The sequence below is a fragment of the Notamacropus eugenii genome, chromosome 6 (assembly GCF_028372415.1).
Source record: "Notamacropus eugenii isolate mMacEug1 chromosome 6, mMacEug1.pri_v2, whole genome shotgun sequence".
In the NCBI taxonomy this organism is placed as follows: Eukaryota; Metazoa; Chordata; class Mammalia; order Diprotodontia; family Macropodidae; genus Notamacropus; species Notamacropus eugenii.
Genome location: NC_092877.1, coordinates 142733876 through 142760573, shown reverse-complemented (window position 1 = coordinate 142760573; position 26698 = coordinate 142733876). Strand labels below are relative to the sequence as shown.

The window sequence follows — 26698 nt, the reverse complement described above, 5'->3', positions numbered from 1 at the left end:
CCCTCTTAGTCTCTCGCCCCAGGTAACTCTTGAGGGATACAAGCTGCAAATGAGTTGTTGGTCTGTATAGAAAGAAGTTTTTTATTTCAGCAGTTTCCTACATGGATGAAGTCATTGCTTTCTCCCCTACACTCCCCCTGCCACCAATTTTTAAAATTAATTTAAATGTGACCTATTATCTCCTCATCCCACTATTGCTGTCTTCTTGTGCTAGCTAGAAATGATGTGACATGTTTTAAAATAATATCTTCTGAGCCCAGGAAGAAGCTTGAGGTTGCCTTGACTCAAATAAGGTTTGAGGTAGAATTATATGAAAATCCTCTCATTAAAGAGTATCTCAGTCTTTTCTGTTAGTTGTGGCCAGTTGGTTCAGCTGTCTAGAGCTTCCAAGGCTATGGTTTCAGGCTTTGTGGGAATCAGTTAGTTTTTATCAGCTCTACAGCTACACATCCCCCCACCCCTTGACCCTACCCAGCCATCTTTCATGTGTGCACTACTGCTCACAAGAGGGATCAGGTGCCAGTCTGGGTGAATCAAGACAAATCCATCACCACAAGGGAGAAAACAAAGTATGTGTCCTTTAACAGGATTGTCTGCTTATCCTAAGGAAAGATGGAATTCTTTGCACAAAAGAGAAACAAATAATCCCAGCATGCATCTCAGCATAAGACACTTCAGAGTAGATATTTCCTATTGTAACCCAAGTCTCATAGCCCATTGGTATATGACTCTGTCCTCATTGGTGGAGATCTTTGCTCCCTGCTTGGTGAGAGGGGGAGAGAGGAGAGATCCAATCTCTGCTATCTCCTCAAGTCTCATCAGCTTCTTCCCAGAGTTTTATTTTCCTTTCAGCAACCTGAAATGGGGTTGGCATTGTCCATTTATTCTCTCAAAGCTAAAAGCCAGAAGTGGTTGAAGTGATGGCAGAGCCCAAAGAAAACTCAAAATATCTGAAAATATTCAAAAGATAGAATGAAGAGACTTAAGGAGACTAAAAAGACTGGAGTTCTCTTCTCTCCCACTCTCACAAACTCTGCCCTGACCCTCATGTAATTGGAGGGCATTAATGTCCACCAATGAGGAGAGTCCCATACCACTGGACTTTGGGACTTGATTTATACTGTATCTACCTGTATCGTGAAAACTACTTGAAGAAATAGACAAAAGGTGTCTGACTGATGAAATTTGCTTCAGTCATCGATCTGCCCCAGAATCCAGTTCTCCTGCTGTACTTTGGCACACCCTCTCCTCAAAGCCCATTGATCAAGGTTTATGTATGTGTCTGGGGCCACGTTTGCATTTATTTGTTAGCAACCTCCATTTACAAAACCTTGCTTTTTTTCCCCCCTCCCAGCCCTTTCTTTTCGGAAGATTCATTTAGACAATCACCATTCACCTCCAATTCAAAAGATCTGCTGCCCAGCGAGTCTGTGCTCCACACAAGAACATCGGCCCCAGGTATGGAAACAGTCTTAAATTTGCTTCTGTTGTTTATTTGGGAAATGACTTCTGCACTGTAGTGTGTGGATTATCAACTGCTTTCATCCCACTGGGTTTTTTTGGGTTTTGTTTCTTTAAACTAGATTCAGACCAAAACACACACACACACACACACACACACACACATACACACACAGACACACACACACACACACAACTAACTACAAATACTTATAAAAGCTTAATGAAGCAAAATTCAGGAAATTTCTCTTTTTTTTTCCATTCCCAATGATTCATTTTCTTTCCCATATCATCCACCTTTGTAATGAATTCCTCTTTCCTTGAAGATAGCTTACCTCAAAGTTGAGAAAAATGTGCTTGTGCTTGACATTGTGATGGCTTTGGGTGGGTTGCTGAGCTAATGGGGAAGGGAGATAGCTTCCTCCATGCTGCTCTGCAGGTGGGTCCCAAGGGATAAAAAGCGTTGGGTGGTAATCATGTAATGAACTCACTGAACGTTGCCTACTTGTTCCACCATTCTCACCGCCACTTTCCTCCCTTCTCAGCCATGAGATCTACTCTCTTCATGACCCCATCCCCTGTGCTACCTCATGCCAATTTCAATTTAGTACAAGTATTTATTAAACAATTATTTACTATGAACTGTGCACTATGCTAGGTGCCAGAGGTATCAAAACAAAATTCAACCAGTCTCTACCCTCAAAGGGCTTTCAACCTACTAGATTCCCATAGACTTATACTCCAGTTCATCTTATCAAATATATCTTAGGCACCTACTCTTTTCCTGGGGAAGGGGATGCAGCACCAAGTCTCTGTACTTAAGAGGCTTGACATGTAGTACATGCTGTTTATAGAGAACTACCACCCAGACAGAAGGTGACCAGTGGTATAAGACAGATGCAGGCAAAGATCTTTGCTTAGGGCATTAATGTAGCAGTCAGAGAAATCACACTTGGCAAAGGTCTCCCTAAGGAAATAACCTTTGATGAGCTGGTCCTTGAAGAGAACAGTTACCCTTCCACATTGCAACTTCCCCCAGAATGGTTTTGATACATCCTGGGTCAGCATAGAAATTAAATGGAAATTTGGGGGGAGTTTTGCAGAAACTGCAGACAACACATGCTTCTAACCCCCACAATGTGGAAGGAATAACTGTAACCCCCACGATGTGGAAGTGATAACTGTAGTTAGAATTATACAAGTGGAGATGGTGGGAGAGCATATTCCAGGCTCAATTGGGAGAGTGTCCTGAGTACTTGGAGAACAGTGAGGAGTCCAGTCTGGCTAAAACAATGGAGACCTCTTGGAGAGCAATAGAAGAGTGTTGGCAAGATAGATTCAGACCATATTGTAGAGAGCCTTGAATGTCAAGCTGAGGAGTTTGTAATTCATTTGGTGGGCAGTAGGGACAAGGGAAGGTGTTTTAGTAGAGAGAGTGGCAAGATTGGAGCCCTTCACTGTCCATCTCTTCCTCTTGATTTAGCCTCTCTTAGATGAAGCAAAGCCTAGCTGATAATTTCCCCTTTTTAGAAATCAAAAGTATGGAAATCTGGCTCTACCACATATGGATGGCTCCATGTGTGTGAAGGGACCATGCAAGTCATTTCTTTTTTGTCGGTAATTTCCTTTGATGTGGAGAGCTTCCTTCACCAAGACAGATCAGTAACTCATTTGTGATTTATAATTTTGGACAGTTGCCAGGGTGTGGGGGAGTGGTGGAACTAAGGGATCAGTTGAGATTTGAGCCCAAAACTTCCTGATTCTGAGGCCAGTTGCCATGGGGTCTCTCAGGGGATGCAAAGCATCACACAGCATCATAGATACAAAGCCAGAAGTGAACATAGAGGTCATCTGGTCTAACCCTCTCATTTTGCAGATTAGGAATCTGAAACCAAGTCAGTCTTTTAACTTCCACTAAGAAGTTAAATGCAAAGCTTGTAGACCATTGTCCCACCTGTCTCAGTGAGACAGTTATGTCCTCTCCAGGGTCCCCTCACCAGTACCCCTGTTTCATTATAGGAGCATAGGAAAGCAGGAGGAGATACCACTGTTGGTTTGGGGGTGGGTAGGGGATTGAAGCCTCATTTCCATGTCTTCATAGGTATAATTATTGCCCTAGCTGTCCCTACAAGGCTTATGGAGGTCAGGGTGGGGTGGAGAGGGGGTCATGGAATGAGACTCAGGAGATATTGGAGGCAGCCACTTTGGAATGTGTAAAGTAACAGCAAGTGGCAGAGACTCCTTGAGACCAAACCAGCATCACTCTGTGGGTTCCCAAGCCTCTAATTCAGGCCTCACTTTCTGAACAAGGGACACGTAAGAGTCTACCCAGTGAAGGTTGTAGGAAATCCTGAGTTTTCCTGAAGCAGTCACTAAACTCTTTGTATTTCTGAGTTACCCACTTAAAACTGGAGACTCTTAGAACTAGAAAGGGGACTTGGGGAGATGAGCTAGGATAAGCTCCTCATTCTTCCAAATGAGAAACCTGAGGTCCACTAAGGTTGAGTGTGACCAGAGGCCTGCAGATGGTTAATGGTAGAGCCAAGAAGCAGAATCGAAGGCTCCTGACTTCCAGACTGGTGGACTTTGCTAGACCTAGACCCCCTTAACTGAACCTTCATTACTCATATGGCCCTACCCTAAGAGTCAGTGTAATGTGTGTAGGATAGTGGGATGGAGTGCCATGCTTAGAACCATGCCTTGGTTCAAAGTCTACCTCTGCACATATTGGCCGTATTGAGTTGTTGTTCAGTAGTGTCTGATATGAGGTTTTCTTGGCAGAGATACCACAGTGGTTTGGCATTTCCTTCTCCAGTTCATTTTACAGATGAGGAAATTGAGGCAAACAGAGTTAAGTGACTTGCCCAGGGTCATACATCTGGTAAGTCTCTGAAGCCAGAGTTGAACTCAGGTCTTCCTGACTGAGCCTGGAGCTCTCTCACACTATGCCATCTAGTCTAACTGCCCTATTGGCTATGTGACCCTGGGCAAATCAGTAAACCTCTCAGTGTCCTGGGCAGCTTTCAAAGTCTTAAAGAGGAATTTGCCAATCTACTACATTGGAGAGTACCCTAGAATGACAAAATCATAATTCTGGACCACCACCACCCCCCGAAAATTTTGACCTCTATAGGTAGCATTTGCAAATCTGTCATATGCTTCACTAGCCTGGCACTACATAGACAGTGGAGGGGGTTATTTTGCAGTTAACAAAGCATAAAGTAGCCCCTTCTGAAATGTTCAGGGTTGGGTGGGAGGGATGGGGGAGTGGAGCAGTACAACAGAATATGTAGAATATGGAAGTGCTTTTCACCAAGCACCAAGAAAGAGGTGACTGTTTAATTCAGTTGAATTCTGTGAACTGTTATTAAGCACCTACTGTGTTCCTGCTGTGTCTCCATGGTCACATCCATTATTCCCAGATCCATCTCTCCACTTCCCCAGACATCTGGATTAGAAGCCAAAGAGGCTTCTATCCAACAGATATTTACTTGGTTGCTATTTTAGTTTTTCCGATATTTCCCACGTTCACTCCTATTTCACACACTTCAGGTGAGCCTCTCTCACTGAGAAAATATATTCTGTGATAGCTGGTTATAGAAGCATAAAGGAATTTTTGCTTAGTTTGTGCCTTTATTTTCAAACGGGGCTATTTGAACTACTGCCTTCTTTCCACGACCTAGCTCTGAATGACCAGCTGCCCCCCACCCCAGTACTCCCCCCCAGGATTATTGCTTTGCTATTAAGTTGATGGATTGTGACTTCCTAATGTCACAATCTTAGGAATTGTTTGTCAGTGCTATGATCTGTATTGTCAGTAGCCATATGATATATACATATAAACATTACTTTGCTTACATCAGTGTTTGTTTTGGCACTGTTTAATGGGTGGCATTTACTAGTTAGGTTAAAACTGGATCTCCAAGTGGGATATCGGAATTTCTGTTGTTATGCATACAGAACCCACATCTTTCTGATTTACTGAATTGAGCTATGAGCTGGATGAAAGACTGACTCAGATTTTTTTATTTTGGTCTGTTAAGGTTTTGTTTTGTTTTTAATGTAAATCCTCTTTAGTGTGGGATCTTTTCCATGATGTCTTTTAACAAAATATATCTATTTGTTTAAGTATTGAATTTATATTCTAGAGTTAAAGGACAAATGAGTTCTTCAGTGTGGATACACCACTCGCTGATGGTGGCTTCACTTGGATATCTCTATGAATTGCTCTGACCAAAATGTTTGGCACCTGATGGCCAAAGTGATGCTAAGCCTCCCTGGGTGTAGCTAGGTAGATCTTCAGATGACAGACGCAGTGTCCCTCAAACATGCTCACCAAGCCCTCTGACTGGATGAGATCTGCCAAAATTGGCACTTTGATAACCTAGCAGAAGCTTAAATTTATATTTCTATAAATAGCTAAAGGAAATAAAAGAGCAGTCTAGTTCCGTTTTGCTTTGGTTTGTTTAACAAATAGAAATTTCTTGGAGAATGACGCTTCAAGTTGAAAATACTATAATGGCCCTGTTAGGAAGACACTGAAGTTTTATCTTGTGTGTGAGGTTTGAAGACATAGCTGCTATATAGAGAGAAAGCTCATTCCTTGGACTAATTGTAGCAAATGCCACTCTGAATCAGTGAGAGGTCTGAATTACAGAAAGCATCTCAAGGAATCTGCTGTTGTATTTTCAAGGCTGTTTAGTAATTTAAGTTAGACAAAATATTGCCTTGTAGAAAATCATTCATCATTCAGCAAGCATTAAAATCTCATAGGCTGTCCAATCTATCCTAGACACTTCATCAGGTTCAAAAAAAAGTAGAAGATGCAATCCTACCATTGAATAGCTTATGATCTTTTGGGGGGGGGGGGAGGTAGTTATATAGAGAGTCTCTTAATGTATTTTAGGATGATGATCTGGTAGGAGTGTGCTTAGTACAATGGAGAAGGAAAATAAGAAACCAAATCAAGAGGCTATTACAAAAGTCCAGAGAATGAAGGATGGTGGCAATGAAAATGTCACATGACATCAAGGGAAGACTTGATGGATGTTCACAGAAATTGGGGGGGGGGGGGAGAAGGAGGAATCAAAGGTAACCCTTAAGTCGAACCTGAAATTTGACTCCATTGACAACAGTAGCACCCACAAAAAAATCAGTTGAGAGGAGGGACAAACCAAGAGGAATATCTAAGAATAATTTTATTGTTGTAATGTTGTTGGGTGTACCCTATGTAGAGGATTAATTTGTATGCTAATGGATGCTTCTGGTAGACTTAAAAACAATTCTGTTAAGTAGTTTAAAGATTTTTGCTAAAATCTTAGTTACTTAGCAAACCATTTCCTTATACAGATAATGCAAATGTAAACTTCATCCTAGGGCATTATCACAAATTTCCAGTTAGTGTAGACTGTAATTAATGAGGTTTTCTTGTGGTCATGTCCTGGGGTCGAAGAAGTCCCGTGCTTGCTCATACTGGAATAAATGCTAAAACTGTGATATCATTTCAGCATTGAAAAAAAGTATGAATGAAATTCTATTTTGAAAAGGACTATGGATAAGGTCCCCAGGTTGCCTGGGGTGTTCTTTAAGAACTAAAATATCTCAAAGACAGAGTAAAGCAGGATTAATTTGGAATAAATAAATCTTAATAGACAAGAAGTTCTGCAGTGAAATAATTACAATGAGTATAATTCATTCATTCCACATGTGCTTAGGACTTACCTAATATGGGCTAGGCACTCTTCTAGATGCTGGACATAGAATAAAAAGGTGAAAAGGGCTTTCATTCTACAGGAGGATAGGGCAGATACATAGACAGGTAAGTCAGTAGAAAATAATGTAAAGTGATTTCAGGAGAGAGAAGACAGTGATCTGGAAGAGCCTTGTGTAGGAAATGATACTCAAGCTGAGTTTTGAAAGAGCCAAGGATTCCATTTCAGTGAAGAGAGATGGCCTGTGGAATGGCAAAGAGGCTAGGGATAGAATGTCTGAACATCAAATGAATCCATTGGACTGAAAGACAGAGTTGCCTTAAATTGTGTCCATGTAGATGGCCAAATAATCATAGTGATACTGTGGGGAAGAATGCAGAAGAAACTGCCCAATGAGTTGACCTAGTTGGGGATGCAGACTAGAGTGAAATCCAAAGTAGCCCAATTCTGGACAGCCACTGCCATCCTGGAGACTGCATAAGGCACAGAGCTTCAATGTGCTCTGAGTAGTAGGTTTTCTCTAGCATTTCTGAAGACCTGCTGCTGAGAACATTGGTGTCTGTGCATCTGCAAAGCACTGCTGGACAGCATTGACAAGTTGCTATGAAATCTTTCAGGAAATAGGATGTCAGTGTCTCCAGTACAGCTACCATGACCTCTTTGGTGGAGCAGGTTGTGGGGAACAGTTGAAGAGAGGTGGTAGCATGTCTAGAAAGTGGATCCTACAGCCCCAAGGATTTAACTTTACATGGTCATAGTGGTTGTTTTAGAAAAGTATGCAACTAGGTGAAACATACAGAAAATATTTCATAGCTATTACATCCATAATATAGTTGTTAAAAGTGCTTTGTTTCCTCTTGTGGTGATTCACTTTTTAAGATATAACATGAAAGAAAGATTGAGGTCAGTTATTTTCCAGAAGTAAGGCATCAGGAAGGTATTTCTAATACATATGTGCACGTTCATGATGGTACTTGGTGAAGCTTTGATCTCAGTGAAGAAGGTATTCCTTCCAGCAGTACAGATCTCAACCCATCCACGGTATCTCAGTGGGTTCAACTCTTAGCTGGTAAATAAGGCACACCCAACATGCTAGAAGTCTTCCTCGAGAGCTCTTGGAAATGCGTAGGTACCATCAGAACACAAAGTCTGCCCATTGGTTATCCCTCATTCTCACCCTATCCATCTCCTTTTTCAAACGTACTTCTCATGAATGATATCCAGTCACATATGTGGTCACCTTTCTTTTTTTAAAATAGTTTTTATTGGTATATTTTTGTTTCCATATGGCCCAGCTTTTCCCCTTTATCGTCCTCCCTCTCAGAGAACCATGCTTTAGAATAAAAGATTTTTTTTCAGCCAAATTTAAACAGCACATAAAAACAATCTGGCATTCTATGCAGTGTTGCACACCTATAAACACCTTTGCCTCCTCCCTCCCCACCTCTACAAAGGCAAGGGGGGAGGTGTTTTCTCACATCTCTTCTTCAGGTCCAAGCTTGTACTTTATGATTTCCTAACATTCATTTTCAGTTGTGTTGTTTACATGTAACATACGTTATATGTTTATGTGTTGTAGGTTTTGTTCTTTCTGTGTATATTATTGAAGTAAGTCTTCGTGTATCTTGGGTTCTTTGCTCTGCTTCAGTTAACATCAGTCCACGTAGTCCAAATCCAGCATGCTCATTGAATGGCTTTGCAAAATGCAATATAAATATGGATGTTATTGTTTGTTGTTTGCATGCCTTCTTTGCAGCCGCTGAATATGTCCAGCTCACAGTGTTTATAATATAAAATTGGGGACATTTTTGTTCTCTCTCTATTGGCCATACTTTGAGGTCCTTTTTTCTTTTTTAGCTATACATTTTATTTTGACATTTCAGTCCCTCTCTAACAGACCCTACCACTCTCCCTACCTGCCCCCCCAAGAGCTTTCTGGTAAAAACTGCCTAATAGAGTTGTTGCAAACAGCCATCTAAGTCACTTTCCATTTTTGTCATTTTCCATTTCTGGCGGAAAGGAAGAACGTTTACTTTGCCTGAAATCATTTTGAACCATTTTATTTGAGTAAGTTTTGTTGATCTTTGCTATGTTTTCATTTCCATTGTTGGAGTCATTGTGTATGTTGTTTTTTGGATCTTGCGTTGCTCCCCTTTGCATCCATTCTTAAAAGAATCCCTCCTTCTCTCAGTCCTTCATATCTGTTGTTACTGAAGAAACAATAATATTTCATTCTACATATATATACATACATATGCATATATATGTATACATATATTTATTTATATACAAGAGAGCACAGAGAGTGGGCAGAAGGGTCACCTTTTGAGTCAGGAAAACCTGGGTTGGAATTTGACCTACACTGGCTGTGGGACCATGGGCACCAGTGGTGTCAAACTCAAATAGAAACGTCCTTGCAGTCAGTGTAATGACTTAGAAACGCACAAATTAACATTATTTATATTGTATTGAATTTTTATTTATTTCATTATATATTTCCCCATTACATTTTAACCACTTTCAGATACCACTCAGGAATATTGAGATTTGACACATCTACCCCAAGCAGCTCTCAAAGAGTAGAAGTTACATGATTTCCAATTACATCCATGAGAGAAGTTTGTGCAGTTGGCATTCCCTAGATTCATGAAACTACTTATCATCTATCTATCTATCTGTCTGTCTGTCTATCTATCTATCTATATGTGTGTGTATGTATGCATACATGTATATATTGTGCATACATAATGCATATACATACGTGTGTGCTGAATGCATGCATAGTTTACTTTCTGTGACTTAGTAAAATACTTTCCTTTCTATGACTATAGCATTGAATGACTTCTTGGCCAGCTAGCAAATGTCAGGGGTGGGATTCGAATCCAGACCTTCTCAACTCATAGGTCCTTCCTGAATTATATTGACTATTCTATACTGTCTCTGGTTCCCATATGAGATGATTATACTTAAAAGTCTGCCTTACCTGTATGTAAAGGAGCTGATTTCTCTGGATGGACCATGAATTGTCAAACATGACTGGGCTAACAGTTGTGATGCGTGATGAGAAGCTACACCAACCTCTGTCCTCCACTCTCTCTCTTGTAGATTTGGTGGCACATCTGGCCTGCCACCTGAAGCACACACCCTTGTAGCCATGGTTGCTAGTAGCTGCTACTTTGCTGAGGGTTACTGGACATCTGGGTCAGTCTCTTTCTGCAGGACATTTTTCAAATCCTACAACCATCCCTCGTAGGTTAAAGCTGGACCAGCAAGACTCAATGACCTCTCCTAAGAGCTTGAGAACAGGATCCCCACATTCTTCCCCACTGATGAGCAGATGCTGTAAACTTTCATTCGATTGGCTGTCACAGCCCTATCAATGGTATTGCAAGCTCTGGAAGCTTCACTGTGTCACTGCCTTTGACATGAACCTATTGATTTTGTGTGTTTTGTCTTGTTTGTTCATAACTGCTTGATGAGGATTCACTGTCAGTACAGTTATGTGTCCAAGGGAATGTATTATTACCTAAAACCCTTTTATGGGAATCAGAATAGTAGAATAGAAAGGATGCTGCATCCCGAATCATGGGTTCAAATCTCACATCTGACTCTTACTACCTGGATTATTTTGGTCCAGTCACAACCTCTGTAGGCCTCAGTTTCCTCTGTAAAATGAGGGGGTTGGATTGATGACCCTTCCTAGGTCCCTTTCAGCCCCATATTTATGATTTTAGGACCTCCATAGTCCCAACCAATGCGAAATACATGACCTTTTGATCTTCACATTGATCTGGTCTGACTCTGTGGCCTAATTATCCCTTACCACAAATATAGCTAACCAGCTCTCCACAGTTCCAAATCTTTAGAAAATAAAGTCTAACTTTACTGTCTAAAATAAAAGCAAAAAGCCTTGCCAGCCTTTCCAAAGGAAAAGGAGAAATGAGTATCTGCTTTAGATCCTTTAACCTAAGTAAGTACTGGTAGGAACCCACATATGAATGAGTGAAAGACAAAGAAAAATGTTTAGATATTTGGTCTCATGCCTCTAGGCCATACAGTTAAAGCCCTCCAAAAGGAAATTCCAGTAGTAATGACCCCTCTCCCAAGCCTATTATCTGAGATCTTGGCTGACCTCTTGTCAGGAATTTTGTAACAGGAGTCCCTGCTTGGCTGCCTGTTCTACCAGATGTCCTCTGAGATCCCTTCTACTAAGTCTGCCATTCTGCTGTTCTAGAAGACCCATGGCCAGATAATTTGGGGCTACAATGGATAATCAGCATCTTCAAGTCCATGCCTTGGTGGATTCTCTAGTTTCATGATTGAATTACTATCTTCTGTGGCTTAATAGGTAAGTCTTAGGTAGTTACTTGAGACCCAAAGAGGCAAAGTAAGTTGCCCAGGCTTATCCAGCAAGAAAGTAGAAGAGGCAGGACCTGAAATTAGGTCTTCTCGCTCCAGTCTCAACCACTCTCCCCTTTCTACTGAAACTGTTTCGTTAGAAATGATAAAGTGGGGAGGGAAGATTCCTTTTAAATCCACCTTCTGAACTTTACTTTTCAGATGAAGTTACCCTGCTGTCTTGGCCACTGTTTACCCTGATCAGTGCCCTTCTCTTAGTACAGTAGATGCTAATATACCAAAGTGTGGAACTTGTTTGGAAACCCCACCTAGCATTTCCAGGGTCTTAGCAATGCGCGTGACTGAATCAATATCTTGAGAATGAATGGGGCTTTAAAGGCCAGATTCTTTCATTCATTTTAACTGATGAAAAATATCTGTTTGGAAATCATGAGGTAGTAACCCTGGTCTCCATCTGGGGAGGGCTAATTGATTCTGCCAGGCCTTCCTCTTTTAAAGACTGGGCTCTTGCACTCACTGCTGTAAAACGTACATCTATTCTCAGTTCTTTCCATTTCATTTCTCTCCTATGCTTATTCATTTCCAGGGCAGCAAACACCCTCAGGTAGCTAGGGTTTGGTTTTTAAGTCTCACCTCTCTAGTTCCATTCAAACCTGTCTTTCTCTTATTTCCCATATCGAGGCCAAGTGAGTCCATGCTCATGTGAAGAAAGATATTAAATCAGAGAATCGATTCTGATGATAGCGTTTGAGGTAGAGGGACGATCTGAGGGAGAACGTGGTCTTCTTCTTCTCTTATCCTATTGTGTTTACTTCAGCAAAGCACCAAACCTGTCTCCGGTTTCTCAGGCACAAAATGGGAATAATTATGAACACAGAGTGGTCTTGAGAATTGCCAGTTGCTGAAAAAGTAGCAGCATCTTCTCCCTCCCGTTCTTTAGGCAGTATTGGGGTCCAAGGTGGGTTAACTGGTCTAATTCCCTTCACTGGCCCATTGCATTTTTTTCAATTGAGGCAATCCGTGACTTGTCCAGATCACACAGCCTGTAGGTGTCTGAGGTCAGATTTGAACTCAAATCCTCTTGACCCCAGGGCTGGTGCTCTATCCATTGTGCCATCTACCCTGGCCTACTGCATCTTAAGAGAAGCTGCCACCTCTCACTAATAAGGAGATGAGGGACAAATTCCTAGGACTGACTTCATCAAAATCGTGCCAAACCCAACCTACTGAACATACATTGTATAACAGGACTAAAGTTTTAAACTGTTAGGTTAAGTAGAGCAGAATGAGACCCAAGAGAAATTGGCAGGAATTGAAAGAAACATGAATACACAAAATGTGGTTTGCAACCAGAAAAACTACAGATGCTGAAAGTGACTTTAAACACATTGGATGAGACGATTGACTTGCAAAAGTAACATGCAGCATAGCCTTAGTGATGCCATGTCCAGGATAGTAAATAAGGAGAGAATTGAGTTTATTACTAGATGCAAGAGCATTTTGAGCTTCAACTTCCCCATGGGATATTGGGGATCCTAGTATCTTCATTACCCGCTTCATTGGGTAATTGTAAGGACAATAGAAACAATCCAAAAATTCAAGACTCTTTTATTTCATCAGAGTGGAAAATTCCTGGTGTAAAAACTCCCTTTAATGATGTAGCAACTTCTCTGTAATTTATCGTTTTAGAGTGACCTGGGGGACACCAAGTTTAGTGATTGTGTTTAGGTCGTTCACTTAGTATGAGTCAGAAGCCAAACTTGAACATGCGTCAAAATACATTCATCACATGGTGGTCCATCCTGATTTGGTAATGAACCACTCCAAGCTTGGCTAGGATGGGGATTCTTGATTAGGTACGAGAGTATTAGATGGTATCTGAGATTGTGCGATTCTCTTGGTCCTCAAATGAATTACATATTATACTCCATGTGTATTATGTCACAAATGACATATGATACTGACTCATCCTCATGCCAGAGTCCTCTGGCATATGTTTTTAAGAACCCAGGATCACCTCTATGCCCCCATAGGACATTGTAGTAGACTCAAACATCGATCATCAATTAACATTTATTAAGCACCTACGATGTGCTAGACCCTATGTAGAGCTCTGGATAAACAAATAAGAAAAATAAGGACAGTCTTTCCCTTCAATACAATCTCATGCTGGGGGTTAGGGAGGGAGGGATGGGAGAGAGTACCCAGTGCAGGCTGATGTTCAGGGAGTCAAAACCAAGCAAAGCCGCTGGTAGGAACTGAAGAGTTGGCTGAAAATTCTGAGCATTTTACCAAAGCAGGCTTTGGAAGGAGCTTTCTGCTCCCCCCTCTAATCCTCTAATCAGAGAGCAGAGCTGACTGAAGGTACCGAAGGGATATTGGACCACAGAGCTGAAGCTATCTCCACGATGATATTTCTGATGATAAACTTATCCTGCAGAAAGCATGATGTTTGAGGAAACCAAGCAGAGTCACTGGTGAGAAATGAAGAGACATTTTTGGAGACATGTTACTAAGAATCAAGGCATCACAGGACTGTATTTCCAGAGCTAGAAGTTACATCAAGGGCTCTCTAGGCCAGATATGACATTTTTTATAGATGAGAGAACAGAGGCCCAAGAGGAGGAAGCACCTGACTAAGCCACCAAGAAGTGACTGCCAGAGGCAGGCTAGGAGGAAGGCCCACGACTCCAGAGCCAGCACTTTTCCCACTACACTGATAACAATTAGAAGAAAATTGAAAAGAAACAAATTTAAAAAAAACCTTTATTATTTTGCTGGAAAGCTATGCTTTGTGTATGTAGAGAAATCACTTTGTATCTCCACATTTGAAAATGAAAACACCCTTAAACAGAACATAACACAGTTTTCTAGCAGAGATAATGGGCCTTTAAAGTCCCATTTATTCTCAGTGAATAACTCCTATAAGTGAGGATTCAACCATGACAATTTCTGAAATCACCTGCCAGACACTTGCCAAGCAATGCCAAGGACAAGTTTAATAGCTGCCCCAAGATCTTATCAATTCCTAAGGTGAGAGAGAGACAGAGACAGAGACAGGGAGAGAGAGAGAGAGAGAAAGACAGAGAGAGAGAGAGAGAGAGAGAGAGAGAGAGAAGGGGGGGAAGAGGGGAGAGGAGAGTCTTTTTTTTCCCTCTTTAGTCCATTGTCAAAGTGACATACCAAGAGCTCTTCAAAGAATTATGTGAAAGAGGAAATGTATGTGACTACTTGGAAGCAGGATTTGGAGTTTTCTGAAAAGAAATGAGATGCTCACCAAAGTCACTTCAACAAATATTTATATAGATGTCAGATGGTGAAGGTCTTTGAATGGCAGTCTAAGGAGTTTGGACTTTGTTTCATATTTAGTGGGGGGCTTTAGACAATTTATTAGCCAAGGAGTGTTCACAAGGAGTGGCACTAGATTAATCTGACATCTTTGGGTATGTGAGATTACAACAACCATGAGACTAGAAAGGAGACAAGGTAGAAGGCCACTAGAATGAAAAGCCTACATTTGTGTGGTAGTGACAGAAAGAGAAAGGAAGAGGCCAATGTAATGCGGGCCATAGGTGAAATGAAGGGACTGTAGCTGCTTAACTGAATGGAGGGAGTGCCCAGGATGACACTGACATTTCCAGCCTGGGTGCTGGGCGCATGGTGGTACTACTAGGGAACCTGGCAGAGAGAAGTCAAGAGAAAGAGGACAATTGAGAGTAGATGGAGGGAAGGAACACAATGATGAGTCAAGTTGAACATATTTTCACATTCTGAGTATATGGAATTAAAAAATGAGGTTTTTTCCAACCTGGTTTTAGTTCTGCTTGGTATCATTTGTTATCTCAAAGGTTGTTGAGAAATACTCACTTTTAAATTTCTTAAATTAATTTTAATCCACTTAAAACATATATATTATATAGCATTCCTAGGCAATCAACTGGAGATTTGAAAAAAATCTCACAACACGTGATGATCTCTATCTATTCTCCTCTTCAAAGCAGTGGGATACATGTGAGGCAGAATGACATATACATATCAGATAAGACGTTTTTCTTAAATATTTTTCTTTTTTAAAAGTTAGGGTCAGGGGCAGCCTGGTGGTATAATAGGTAAAGCACCAGTTGGGAGGACCTGAGGTCAAATCACTTGACACTTATTAGCTGTGTGACTGTGGGCAAGTCATTTAACCCTGATTGCCTTGTCTCCCCCAACCCCCACCCCCAAAAAGGTAAGGGTCTACTTGTGAGGGCAGAAGAGCAAAGAACAAGAAACGAGTATTCTCAGAAATTATGTATTGAAGCAATCAAAAGCATAAAACTTTTTTTTAAGAGAAAAAAGAAAAGAAATCCACATGGTGTTCTCCCTAATGCCCCACTCTCACTCACTCACATATACAATCTGTTACTTAGTTGTGTTATTTCTACCCTTCCAACATTTCTCCTATACAGTCCCTTTGTCCCTTTGTTTCTACTCACATAACCACAATCTTTGCTCAGGTTCTCATGACCTCTCTGCTGGACGACAGTAGTAATCTCCTGCCTAGTCTCTCGGTCTCTCCCCTTTCTGATCCATTCCCCACTCATCTGACAAAGCAACATCTATACCTCTGGTATCAATACTTCCAATATAGGTCTGCCTTTATCATATGCTCCCCATGCAGAAATCCAGGGGCTCCATGTTGCTTCAAGATCAAACACAAATATTCTGTGATGTAGACATACTGGCCTAACACTCCATCCCCTATCTCCATGCCTTTATATTGACTAGCCCCCACACTTGTAATGCTTACCTCTCCTTCTCAGCTGCCCTGGCTTTCTTTAAGACTCAGCTCAAATCTCACCTTTTGCAGGAAGCCTTTCCCAGTCTTGTCAGTTGTTAGGACCTCCTTCTCCAAGACCACCTTCCACCTATTTTGTGGATAGCTTGTATATGCACAGTTATGTTCATCTTCATTCCCCCATTAGACTATAAGCTCACTGAAGTCAGGGACTGGTTTCGCCTTTCTTTGTATCTCCAGCACTGAGCCCAGTGCCTGGCCCGGAGTAAGTCTTGAAGACCAGCGTGTGGATTAGCTGATTGAAACAATGCTTCAGGATTTATAAAGCACTTTGTTCACAACTTTCTGTGATGGAAAGTCCACTTACTTCCACTTTGCAATTGAGAGAACAGGCTCTGAGAGATCAGATAGCTGACCCTTGAGCCCCAGCTCTCAAGTGTTTGTGCCCAAATGATCAAACCCAAGGCTTTTGAGACCAGTGTTTATTCCACTGCCCTCTACTGCCTGGTGACCCAGCTCTAGAAAAGCTAGAAATATTTGATCCTCACAACAGTGAGGGAGGCATTGTTACTATCCTCATTTTTCAGATGAAGACACTAAATATGAAAAAATCAAATGACTTATCCAGGGTCATATAGCATAAACTTATCTCTTCCTGACCCCAAGACCAGTGATCTATCAACTATACTACCTAGGTACTACATGTTTATTAAGTTTCTATTAAGAGGCTCTGGAAGGACATCATCGCCATCACCACTGCTCAATAAACATTTATTAAGTGGGTTACTATGTGTCAGGATACCTTACTTAATGGCATTGCTGAGCAACAGCAGCAGCCCTTGGCTTTTTCTCTTACCTCTCATGCCACATTTTGGGTACCCTTTTATCGACTCATGAATCACCTTATTTTTTTCATTGCTGCCTCTGCTGATTTTCTTCCAGTTTCTGAATACCTGCTGCTTCTCTTCTAACCAATCTGTTTTGTCTGCTGCCTGGCCTGGTCTTTTTGCTTTCCTACCACCAGCCCTGAATGGCTCCAGTTTGCTCCTGCATGCCCAGCTGAAGACTTTTCCTACAAGGATGACACTGACCAGCCTTTGGCCAAGTGCAGCTCTACCTAGTACCTTTGCTCATTGTTCTAGGATGAATTCCTCTGATTGGGTCTTCACATCATGACCCACTCTAAGAGACTCAGCCCCAAGGGCCTCTGGTGACTGACTAGGCAAGGACAAGAGTGGTTAAGGCATTAGAAAAGATAGAAGATGTACCAGGAAATTTGTAAAAGAATGGATAAAGTACCAAGAAGACTGTACTGTTACCTAAGATTGGGAGGGACCATCAGGGGAGGAGTGCCAGGCAGGTGACAGGAGGCCATGGTGAATGTTTAGATTAAAATGGTGCCCATTCATCATGGCTTCTAGAAGGGGAGCAGAGATGGGATTATGTATGTTTGTGAATTGTTTGGCTCATAAAGACAAGGTGACCTATGTAAGTCATTTGTTTCTTCATATATCTTGTCTATGTCAGAGATAAAATATCAACAGGTGGAAAACCCACACTTTTATATATTTTAAAAATTCAACATTCTCATAAATACATCTACAGAAATGTCTTCAGTGTCTGAAAGTCATTGTTGAACACAACTTTTAGAAAGGAGAGGCAACATGATTTAATGGTCAGCCTTGGAATCAAGGAGGCAGCTTGATGGTGCAGTGGTTAGAGTGATGGGCTTAGTGATAGAAAAACTCATCTTCCTGAGTTCAAATCTGGCCTCAGACACTTACTAACTGCGTGATCCTGCAAGTCACTTAACCCTGTTTGCCTTAGTTTCCTCATCTGTAAAACGAGCTGGAGAAGGAAATGGCAAACCACTTTAACTTTCTATGCCAGTCAGAGTGAGACATGACTGAAACACAAAAACAGCAACAAATTTGGAGTGGGGAAGACCTAGCTTCCAGTCCTGCCTCTGAAATATACTGGCCATGGCAGGCAAGCCTCCAAGATGATTTGAGGTACCTGTGAGTTGCCCATCTGCATTGGCATAAGCAGTTTCCACACCAGGAGTTCCTACACTGGTGAAATCACAAGTCCAGTTCAAAAGTGAGGAGGAGCAGGGTTTTCTAGCTTTTTATGAAGAAAATGCTATCAATTTTTAAAATGTTTCTGACCTCCCTCAAAATTCTCAAACCTCAAAGGTTTGTTTTGGTTTCCGCATAGAAACAAAACACAGTATTTTGAACTTCCTCACTGGCATATCAGTACCATTTGCAGAGGATAAGATACCTTTATCTACTTAGGAATTTTTGTGAATTAAGACAGTGCTTGGAAGGAGACCAGAGAAGCTTTTCTGTATTTTGAAAAGTAGGAAATAAATAAAACTGGGTAAAATGGCCCAGCACAAGATGAGGAATTGAGAAATTCCAGTCCTTTTCCAGGCATCATAAGATTGAGAAGAGTCCTCAGAGGCCCAAAGAGAGGAACTGACTTCCCCAGGATCTCCCAAGTGACAGAATCAGGACCGAAACTCAGAATCCAACTGTCTTCCCACCACATCATGACGCCTTTGTGACATTCTTGGGAATAGATCCTATCTCTTGTTTACAACCTTTTTTTAAGTTTTTGTTGTGATTAAACACCACCTGTCAAAACTCAGCTAAATTGTAATGACCACATTCATCGTCAGAAGACAATTGTTGATTTTGACCAAGGCACTCTTAAATTATGAGAATGAGGTATGTTTCCTTGGCCTCAGAAATTGGACAATTAAGAAGAGTTGGTTGGGACACACAAGTCTCTCAGGAAATCAAGGTGTATTTTATTTGATTTGGGCATTCCTCCCACAGTTTTTAGTGGAACGAGCACTTGTGTTCTTGAATTGCACTATACTGTTTAGTTTCCTGTATCATTTGCTCCTGTATAATTATTAATAATAGGTAGCAAAGGTGTAGTGGGAAGAGCCCTGAACTTGAAATGAGGAGACTTTGATCACAAAACTCAGTGACTCTCTGGGCTTCAATTCCCTCATCTATAACATGAGGGTAATAATCCTTGGGTTATTTGCCTCCTAGGGCTGCTGTGAAGTGTGTGTTTTGTAAAGCTTATTTTGCTATTGAATTATCCATCGCTATTACTGTAGAGTCTCATGTATCACTCACTTCCATATAATTAGATACCCATTAGCTACTGCTAGAAGCCATATAGTGTAGTAATATCCAGAACGTTAGAGGACACTCCGATTTCCATTGCATTTCATTTTCTAGGGTGAAGACATCAGTAGAGTTATTTCTGTGTCTAAGAGACAGGTTTGGTAGATTTTTCCTTGGATTGTGCTTCTATTTCCCGTCTATTAATTACAGAATATATTGAAAGGCTATAAAATAGGAGGTTTAAAAAGGAAAAAATCAACATGGGGCAAGGGGGAGATTGTGAAATGCACCCCCAATGGAGATGGAGATAAAGTTAATCTGGCAGGATTTTTATTTTAAGCTTTAAAGTCCTAATAAAATATCTCCATGGATTCAATAGAAATGCAGGTGCCTAAAGACAACAGAAGTAAGGAACATAAATTCTGTTATGCGAGTGCTAGTATCACAGTAGCAGAAATTTGTACTAGTCCCTTTAATAATTCTTTAATTATAAATGTTGAATTCGAGGCAAGATTTCACCTATTTATAGTTTCTTTCTTCCTTTAAATGTTTTTTGTTTTGTTTAGTTTTGGGATCTGGCCCTGTGATTTCATCAGCATAGGGACTTTGCTGTGTGAAGATTCCTTCCACTAATTCAGATCTGCCACTCATTTGTAACCTATGGCCTGGGGCACCCCTTGAGAGGTTAAATGAATTTGCCCGTGGTTACAGTTTATGTGTGTCAAAGATAGGATTTGAATCCAGGTCATGTGGACTCAAAGATCTTCTATTATGCCATGCTGCTTCTTACCATTAAGTCGAGAAGGTTGAATTATACTCATGCATTATGAACTTTGGTAGAAATTGAGAATTTTTAGGCCTCATCAAGCCAACGACTACCATTTTGACCTTTTGCTGGGAGCTGTATAGAAAGAACCCATGTAGCTCATTCCACAAAAATTGAAAAGGCCCAGAAAATGAAAGTCTTAAATCAGGTTCTACAAATCCAGAAAATCCCACAATTTGGAAAGAGGATGAATGCAGAAAGAGTGTGTGTATGCCATAATAGCTAAGCCATTACAAATAAAGAGTCAGGAAATGGAAAGTCCACTTAAAAACTGGCTGAATCTATCAAATGTATCCCAAATGCACTGAGATACTATCTTGGGCCATGAGTCTTCTGCCACTTCTAATACAGAAGAAATGATCACAATGCCAAAATTTCTCCTAATGGTCTCTTAAAATGAGATATCACCACATAGCAGATTTGATTACTGGATGTGGCCGCAGGAAGACCTCCTAGGTTGTAGCCCTGGGTAATTCACCTTGCATCCATCCCTCTTACATAGATCCTTAGTAGTCATCTGCTATGTTGTATTCTGAGTAAAGAACTCTGGACCTGGAACCACAGGTCCTGCATTTCAATCTCAACTCTTCTACCGCCTATGTGACCTCGACAAGTCACTTAACCTCATTGGCCTTAGTTTTTTATTGTTTAAATGATGGGGTTGGACCAGATGACCTTCTAGCTCTAAATCTATGATTCCCTGATCCTAAAATCCAGTACTTTGGTGGATGGTGGAGGGGCTTTTCATACCTGAATGCTTCTTATATTTGTACAGTCTACTTTGATGAAGAGAGTTTCCCACAGAGATGAAATCACATACCCTTTGGGTATTCGTGTACTCTATCTTGCAAGACAACAGTTTCCCTTTTTCTAAGCAACAGAATTCTTAAATACACAGCACATTTACTACTGCTAGTCACCAGGTCCTGTGTTTGTTGCTGTATGTTTTTGGGGATTTTTTTTTTACTGTTTGAAGTAGAGCCCTTGCCTTATGCAGTGAAATAGCACTAAGCAAAGAATTTCTTGGCCTCTGATGCCCAGATGTGCACACTCCTGGCTGACTATGCCAGTGTTATCAAACAATGAGTTGCTAAGCTAAACTAAGGGATAAGCATTGGTTGTCATAAGTTCATAGGAACCCATTGGCCTGAGTCCACCGCCTCCTGACCTGTCAACCAGTAACCCAAAGCTGCTGACATCACTTTTGTATGTGTTTAATTAGACACACTCTTGCAGTCTCTAAGACAGCTTGACACGCTCAGCTTATGGAAATGAAGCAGAGAGTTGTCATATCTCTGATCATGGAATGACATTGCTTGGTCACAGGTGGGGTTTCCCCAAACTGCTTTACAGTAGAATGGAGTGGTCTAGCTGTACTCATTATTGTGTCTTGCTGGAGCTAAGCAGTTCAGGCCATGTGAGGCTGAGTGTTGGCTGAGATAGTCAGAGGGTGAGATAATGCATTTAAGTGATAAAATAGAAAAGCCACTCCTTGCTGGCAAGCTGTGAGGTTGACCACTTAACATGGAAGCTAGATAAGAAAGCTGGCCTGTAGGGTGATACCACCCGGGGGGAGGGGGAAGGAGATACTAACCGATCCAGCTCTAACACTCCCTTCACTCTTCTGTGTGCTGTTCTCCTTTGAGTATCTGAGAGCAAACTGATGATGATCGCCAAAAGGGCTTTGGAGTTCAAATCTTTCCTTTTAGAAAAGCTCCATGTAAATATCAGAAATTCCTTGCTTGGCTAAATCGACTAGTTTGCTGCCCAGTAACTAGTGCTCACCCACCTCTCTTGAGTGGTGAGACTTTGTGTTTGCTGGCTTCATTGATGCCATTTTTTTTCCTTTTTTTTTTTGGTACCATAGTGAAATCCTAGCCTCATCCCCTGCCTCTACAGAAACTTCTCTTATAATAAAGAAAAGGCATTAGCAAAAGTGATCCCAGTTGTTAAGCTAAGTATGATATTCTGCACCCATAGCTCTTTTCTCTTTACAAGCTGAAGGAGATATCTGTCCTGGAACAGGTTTTGGCCCTTGCATTTCATCTAAGTTCAGATGCCTTTTAGCATCATATTATTTCATAGCATACCATAAAGAATTATAGTTCTTGTGCTAGAAAGGACTTCAGAGCCTGTTAAGACTTCATTTTACATCTGAAAAGACTGATGAACGGATGCAAAGTGATATGGGCAGAACCAGGAGAACACTGAACACAGTAACAACAGTATTGTTTGACGATCATGAGTGAATGACTTAGTTTTTCTCAGCTGTCAATACAGTGATCCAAGACAGTTCCAAAAGACTTACGAGGAAAAATGCTATTCTTGTCCAGAGAAAGAACTAGAGTCTGAATGTAGATTGAAGCATACTATTTTTCACTTTTTTTGTCATTTTTTGGGTTTGTTTCTTCTTGCATAACATGATTAATAAGGAAATAGGTTTTACATGATTACACATATATAGCCTGTTTAAAAATACCTCGTTTTCCAAATGAGTAAATGGCATCCCAGAGAAGTGGAACGATTTGTTTAGGGTCTCAAGGATGGTAAGCATCAAAGTTGGGATGTGAACCTTGGTTGTTGGACTCCACCAGTATTTCTTCTACTGTAACCATTCACATTATGGAAGTAATTCAAGTATTTCTTAAGTGCCTCTCCTATGCCAGACATTGTACTAGCTACTGGGAAATAAGGACTGAAAACAAACAAACAAGCAAAAAAACAGACTCACCCTGCTCACAAGGACTTTCCAGTCCCCTGGTCTACTAATCATTGTGCCTATTGACCTTGCGGTTCTGCTTTCTTCATTCTGCTTCGGTTTATCCACATCTTCCCATGTTTCTCTGAATCCCTCCAATTTGCAAGGTATAGTGGAATAATATTTTGCTACATTTATATCCCACAGTTTATGTAGCTGTTCTCTAATCAGTGGGCAACCCACTTTGTTCCCAGGCTTGTCCTACCCCTAAAAGTGATACTATGAATATTTGAATTTACACGGAGATCTTTCTGTCATTTACCTCTTTGTGATATAATTTTACTTGAGTTTTGTTCCAGAAACATCCACATCTATTAAAGGAAATTGCAACAAAGAGAAATAAATCCAAGTAATACTACCATCTTATGTCACAGAGATGAGTTTGGGGTCCCTATAAATAACCCAACAAAGACATTCTTATATAATTAGTGCATTACTGAAAGTATGTAAGTTGCTTTCTTTTTATTGGTTAACTGAAATAAAGCAGCAGTTACACCTCTGGGAAATCACTTTACTTGCTCAACCTAAATTATATTGCTGACTCTATTAAGTACTTGGAGTAGGGGGTGTCATTACACGTATTGATTCATAAAGAACTTCTTGCTGATCAATTTGAAAATCTTTTCAGTGCTCTCCCAGGGAGGGCAGAGGGGGAGATGAGCCATTCACAGACGGGTCAGACTCTGGCTATCATGATGATGATATTAGCCAGTCCCTTTAAAGATACCATGGTACTTTCTAAGGCTTTCTCAGATAGCTGCCTTTCTCCGTGACTGCCTTTATTTGAGCCAATTGAGGAACTAGGCGTGATCCTGATACATGACAGTTTTTCACCCAAAAAAGGTGGCTCTCTTCCCCTCTTGTGGAACCATTCAGGTGTAATTTTTATATTCCTGGGTTTTATAAGAGCAAAGAAAAGTCTTTGAAGAGACTTGAAAAGCAGATTTTGGGAAAGATGCTTTATATAGATGCACTATGCCTCTTAAATCCCCTTTTACTCCAGTGAAGAAAGTTAGATTTGCTAGTACATGAGGGAAGAAACTTGGTTCTTAAATTGAGGTCCTCACACTAACACCAACCTTGGAATACCCCCCAGCCAAATCACTTAACTCCTGTCTTCTTCCTAAGACTTATTTTTTCCTAATAACCTGCTCAGCTGTGAGGGGAAAAGGTGTAGTTTTCACCAAATATTTAACCCCTGACCCCTTGGGAACTCTCTAGAACCAGACTGCTTTCCCTATAAAATGACTGAGACCACATAAACTGAACTCCTCCAGGCAAACCCCTTGCAGGCAGAACTATTTCCTTTTTGTCTCCCCTAGAATCCCCAGCACCTAGCCTAATACTTGGAACATGGGAGGCAACCTCAGAGAGGCACAATAGAAAGCATTCTGGAGCTGGAGTCAGGACCTGGGTTCACGTTCTGGTTCTATAGCTTACTACTTTAAGGCAAGTCACTTAATTTCCTGGCCTCAGTGTCCTCATCTGTAAATTGAAGGTATTGGCCTGGAGGATCATTAAGTTCCCTTCTAGCTCTAAATTATAATCCTATGATTCAGCCATAACCTGTTGTCTCATCAATGTGGTCATTTCCTCCAACTGGGTGGATTGTAACCCATTCATGCTTTCTGATCTGATGCCATCCTTTCCCCCTTCTCCCTAAGATTCCAGTAATGATCTGCCAGTGTGTTAGGGGCCTTCATTTGGTCTTTTTATTCTTTATAGGTACCAGTGTAACACTTAGGCTGCCCATCTATTATCTCCCTTTCTTCCTGAATGACTAGTCCATCTCCTTCTCTGAGCTTATATTTGCTCAGTGATATCCATGCTATTTCCTGTGTGACTGTCATTGTTGAAAAATATGCTGGAAATAGAAGGACAAACTTTCTTGAATACAAATACAACCAAATGAGGAAACACTTCTCCCCCAGCCCATCTTATACCTCAATGCCAGGGGAAATCAATGGAGTATATTTTTCTGAATACATCTCCTTGAAGTGGAAAGACCTCTGAATTACTTCTTAGAATTTCAGAATAATGACCAAATGGGCTTAGTTAAGTCCATGGGAGGAAGTAGAAACAAAAATTCTCAAGTCCGTCTTTCGTAATCGTTTGACGTCTTTAGTATCTAAAGATTATGTTCTTGACTCTGATGTCTTGTGTGTCTAAGTATAGCTGAAAAGAACAATTCACCAACATCAGCCTCTCCACTTCAATTCCATGTATTTGATAAAGGACAAGATGACCCCCCTGAGCATGTGTCATCTTTGATTTGCATCACATAATACAGTCTCATCCTCTGAATAGTTGAGAGTTTTTCCCCTGTGAATTACGGAACTCAGAGATTGAAATAATGGTTTTTGCTTACTTAAAAATGACGGATTACTTTCACCTCTTTGTCTACAGTGATCAGTTAAGATTTTAAAAGCTTAGTGTTGCGAGGGAAGGGAGGTTTGTCGTGGATTCCACCCACTCAAGAAATCAGCAACAACAGAATTCTCTCCATTAAGACATAATGTAATTTCCATCCCACCCCTGGGGCATTACTTCTGCTGCATTGATGAAAATTAACATGGTATTGATTGGCCTCCTATGCCCTGACAGTCATTAATTGTGGCAAAGGTGCTGAGGACCTTCCTAAGCAAGTGAAGCGATCTGAAAGGAATTGGAGCTGACACATCCCTCACCCATGGCGTCACATCTCAGAGCAGGTGATGGACCTGGCAGGGGTTTTTGTAGCATTCCGCTTTCCCACTCTTCTCAGGAGAAGGAGCCTTTGAAGATGGTATTTCTGAAGGGGAAGATGGCCTGAAATGGGATGCAAAGAACTCGGGTCTACTGAACGAACCCATACCAAATATCCATTCATGCAAAAAGCGTTTTTTAAGCACCTACTATGTGACTGTGCTAGGCACTGGAAATACAAGCATGAGGTGAGAAGAGTGAGAGGTGTGATTTTGGTTGTTAAGGAGCTAGTAATTTTGAAAGACAGTAATCAGGCATGAATATGGAACAAATAGCAAAAAATTTAAATGGACTATAACCCTCCCCAAGTGTAGGCAATAGGACTTAAAAAAAATTAGTTTTGAGTTGATAGTATTTAAAAAACCTTTAAAATATTATGCATAAAAATAAGTTGTAATCCATCAATAAGCATTTATTAACGTACTCTGTGTCAGGTGTCAGGGACTACATTAGGTGCTGGGGATACAAAGACAAAGAATAAAACAACAACTCTATTTAAGGATGTTTCATCCTAGAGAAAGCATGACTGTATAACAGAGAAGTGTTTATTGTGTCATCTCACTCCCCAAGTCCATCTGTGTTCCTTCATAGGTCTTATCCAGAAACTTAGGAAATTGGTTTCTGACTATAAGTGGTATCTTAAGAGACCACAGAGAAGAATGAGGAGAATGCAGGCCTTGAATCTGGAGTCAAACCCCAGATCTGTTTTGGAATATCTGTGTGACTTCACCTCTTGAAGCCTCAGTTCCCTCTTCTATAGAAGGAAGAATTGGATTTACTGATCCCTAAGGTCCCTTCCATCTCAAAAAATATGGCAAGAATCATAGTAATACAGCTTGTATAGTCAGTGTAGATGGAATGGTGTAAGGAACTTCTGTGGATTGTGGAATATACTGTGAAGAGTCAATAGTTCAT

At 40.9% G+C, this 26698-nt stretch overlaps 1 protein-coding gene across 4 annotated transcripts in view; it reads left to right on the top strand.

The window, feature by feature from the left end:
- The window catches only part of ZNF827 (zinc finger protein 827), a 244153-nt gene that overhangs the window by 171042 nt on the left and 46413 nt on the right, over positions 1-26698 (top strand). For all 4 annotated transcript variants that reach the window (XM_072621179.1, XM_072621180.1, XM_072621181.1 and 1 more), the window contains exon 8: positions 1355-1458. In XM_072621179.1, coding sequence (XP_072477280.1) covers positions 1355-1458 — 104 coding nt within the window. The remainder of the gene's footprint in view (positions 1-1354; positions 1459-26698) is intronic.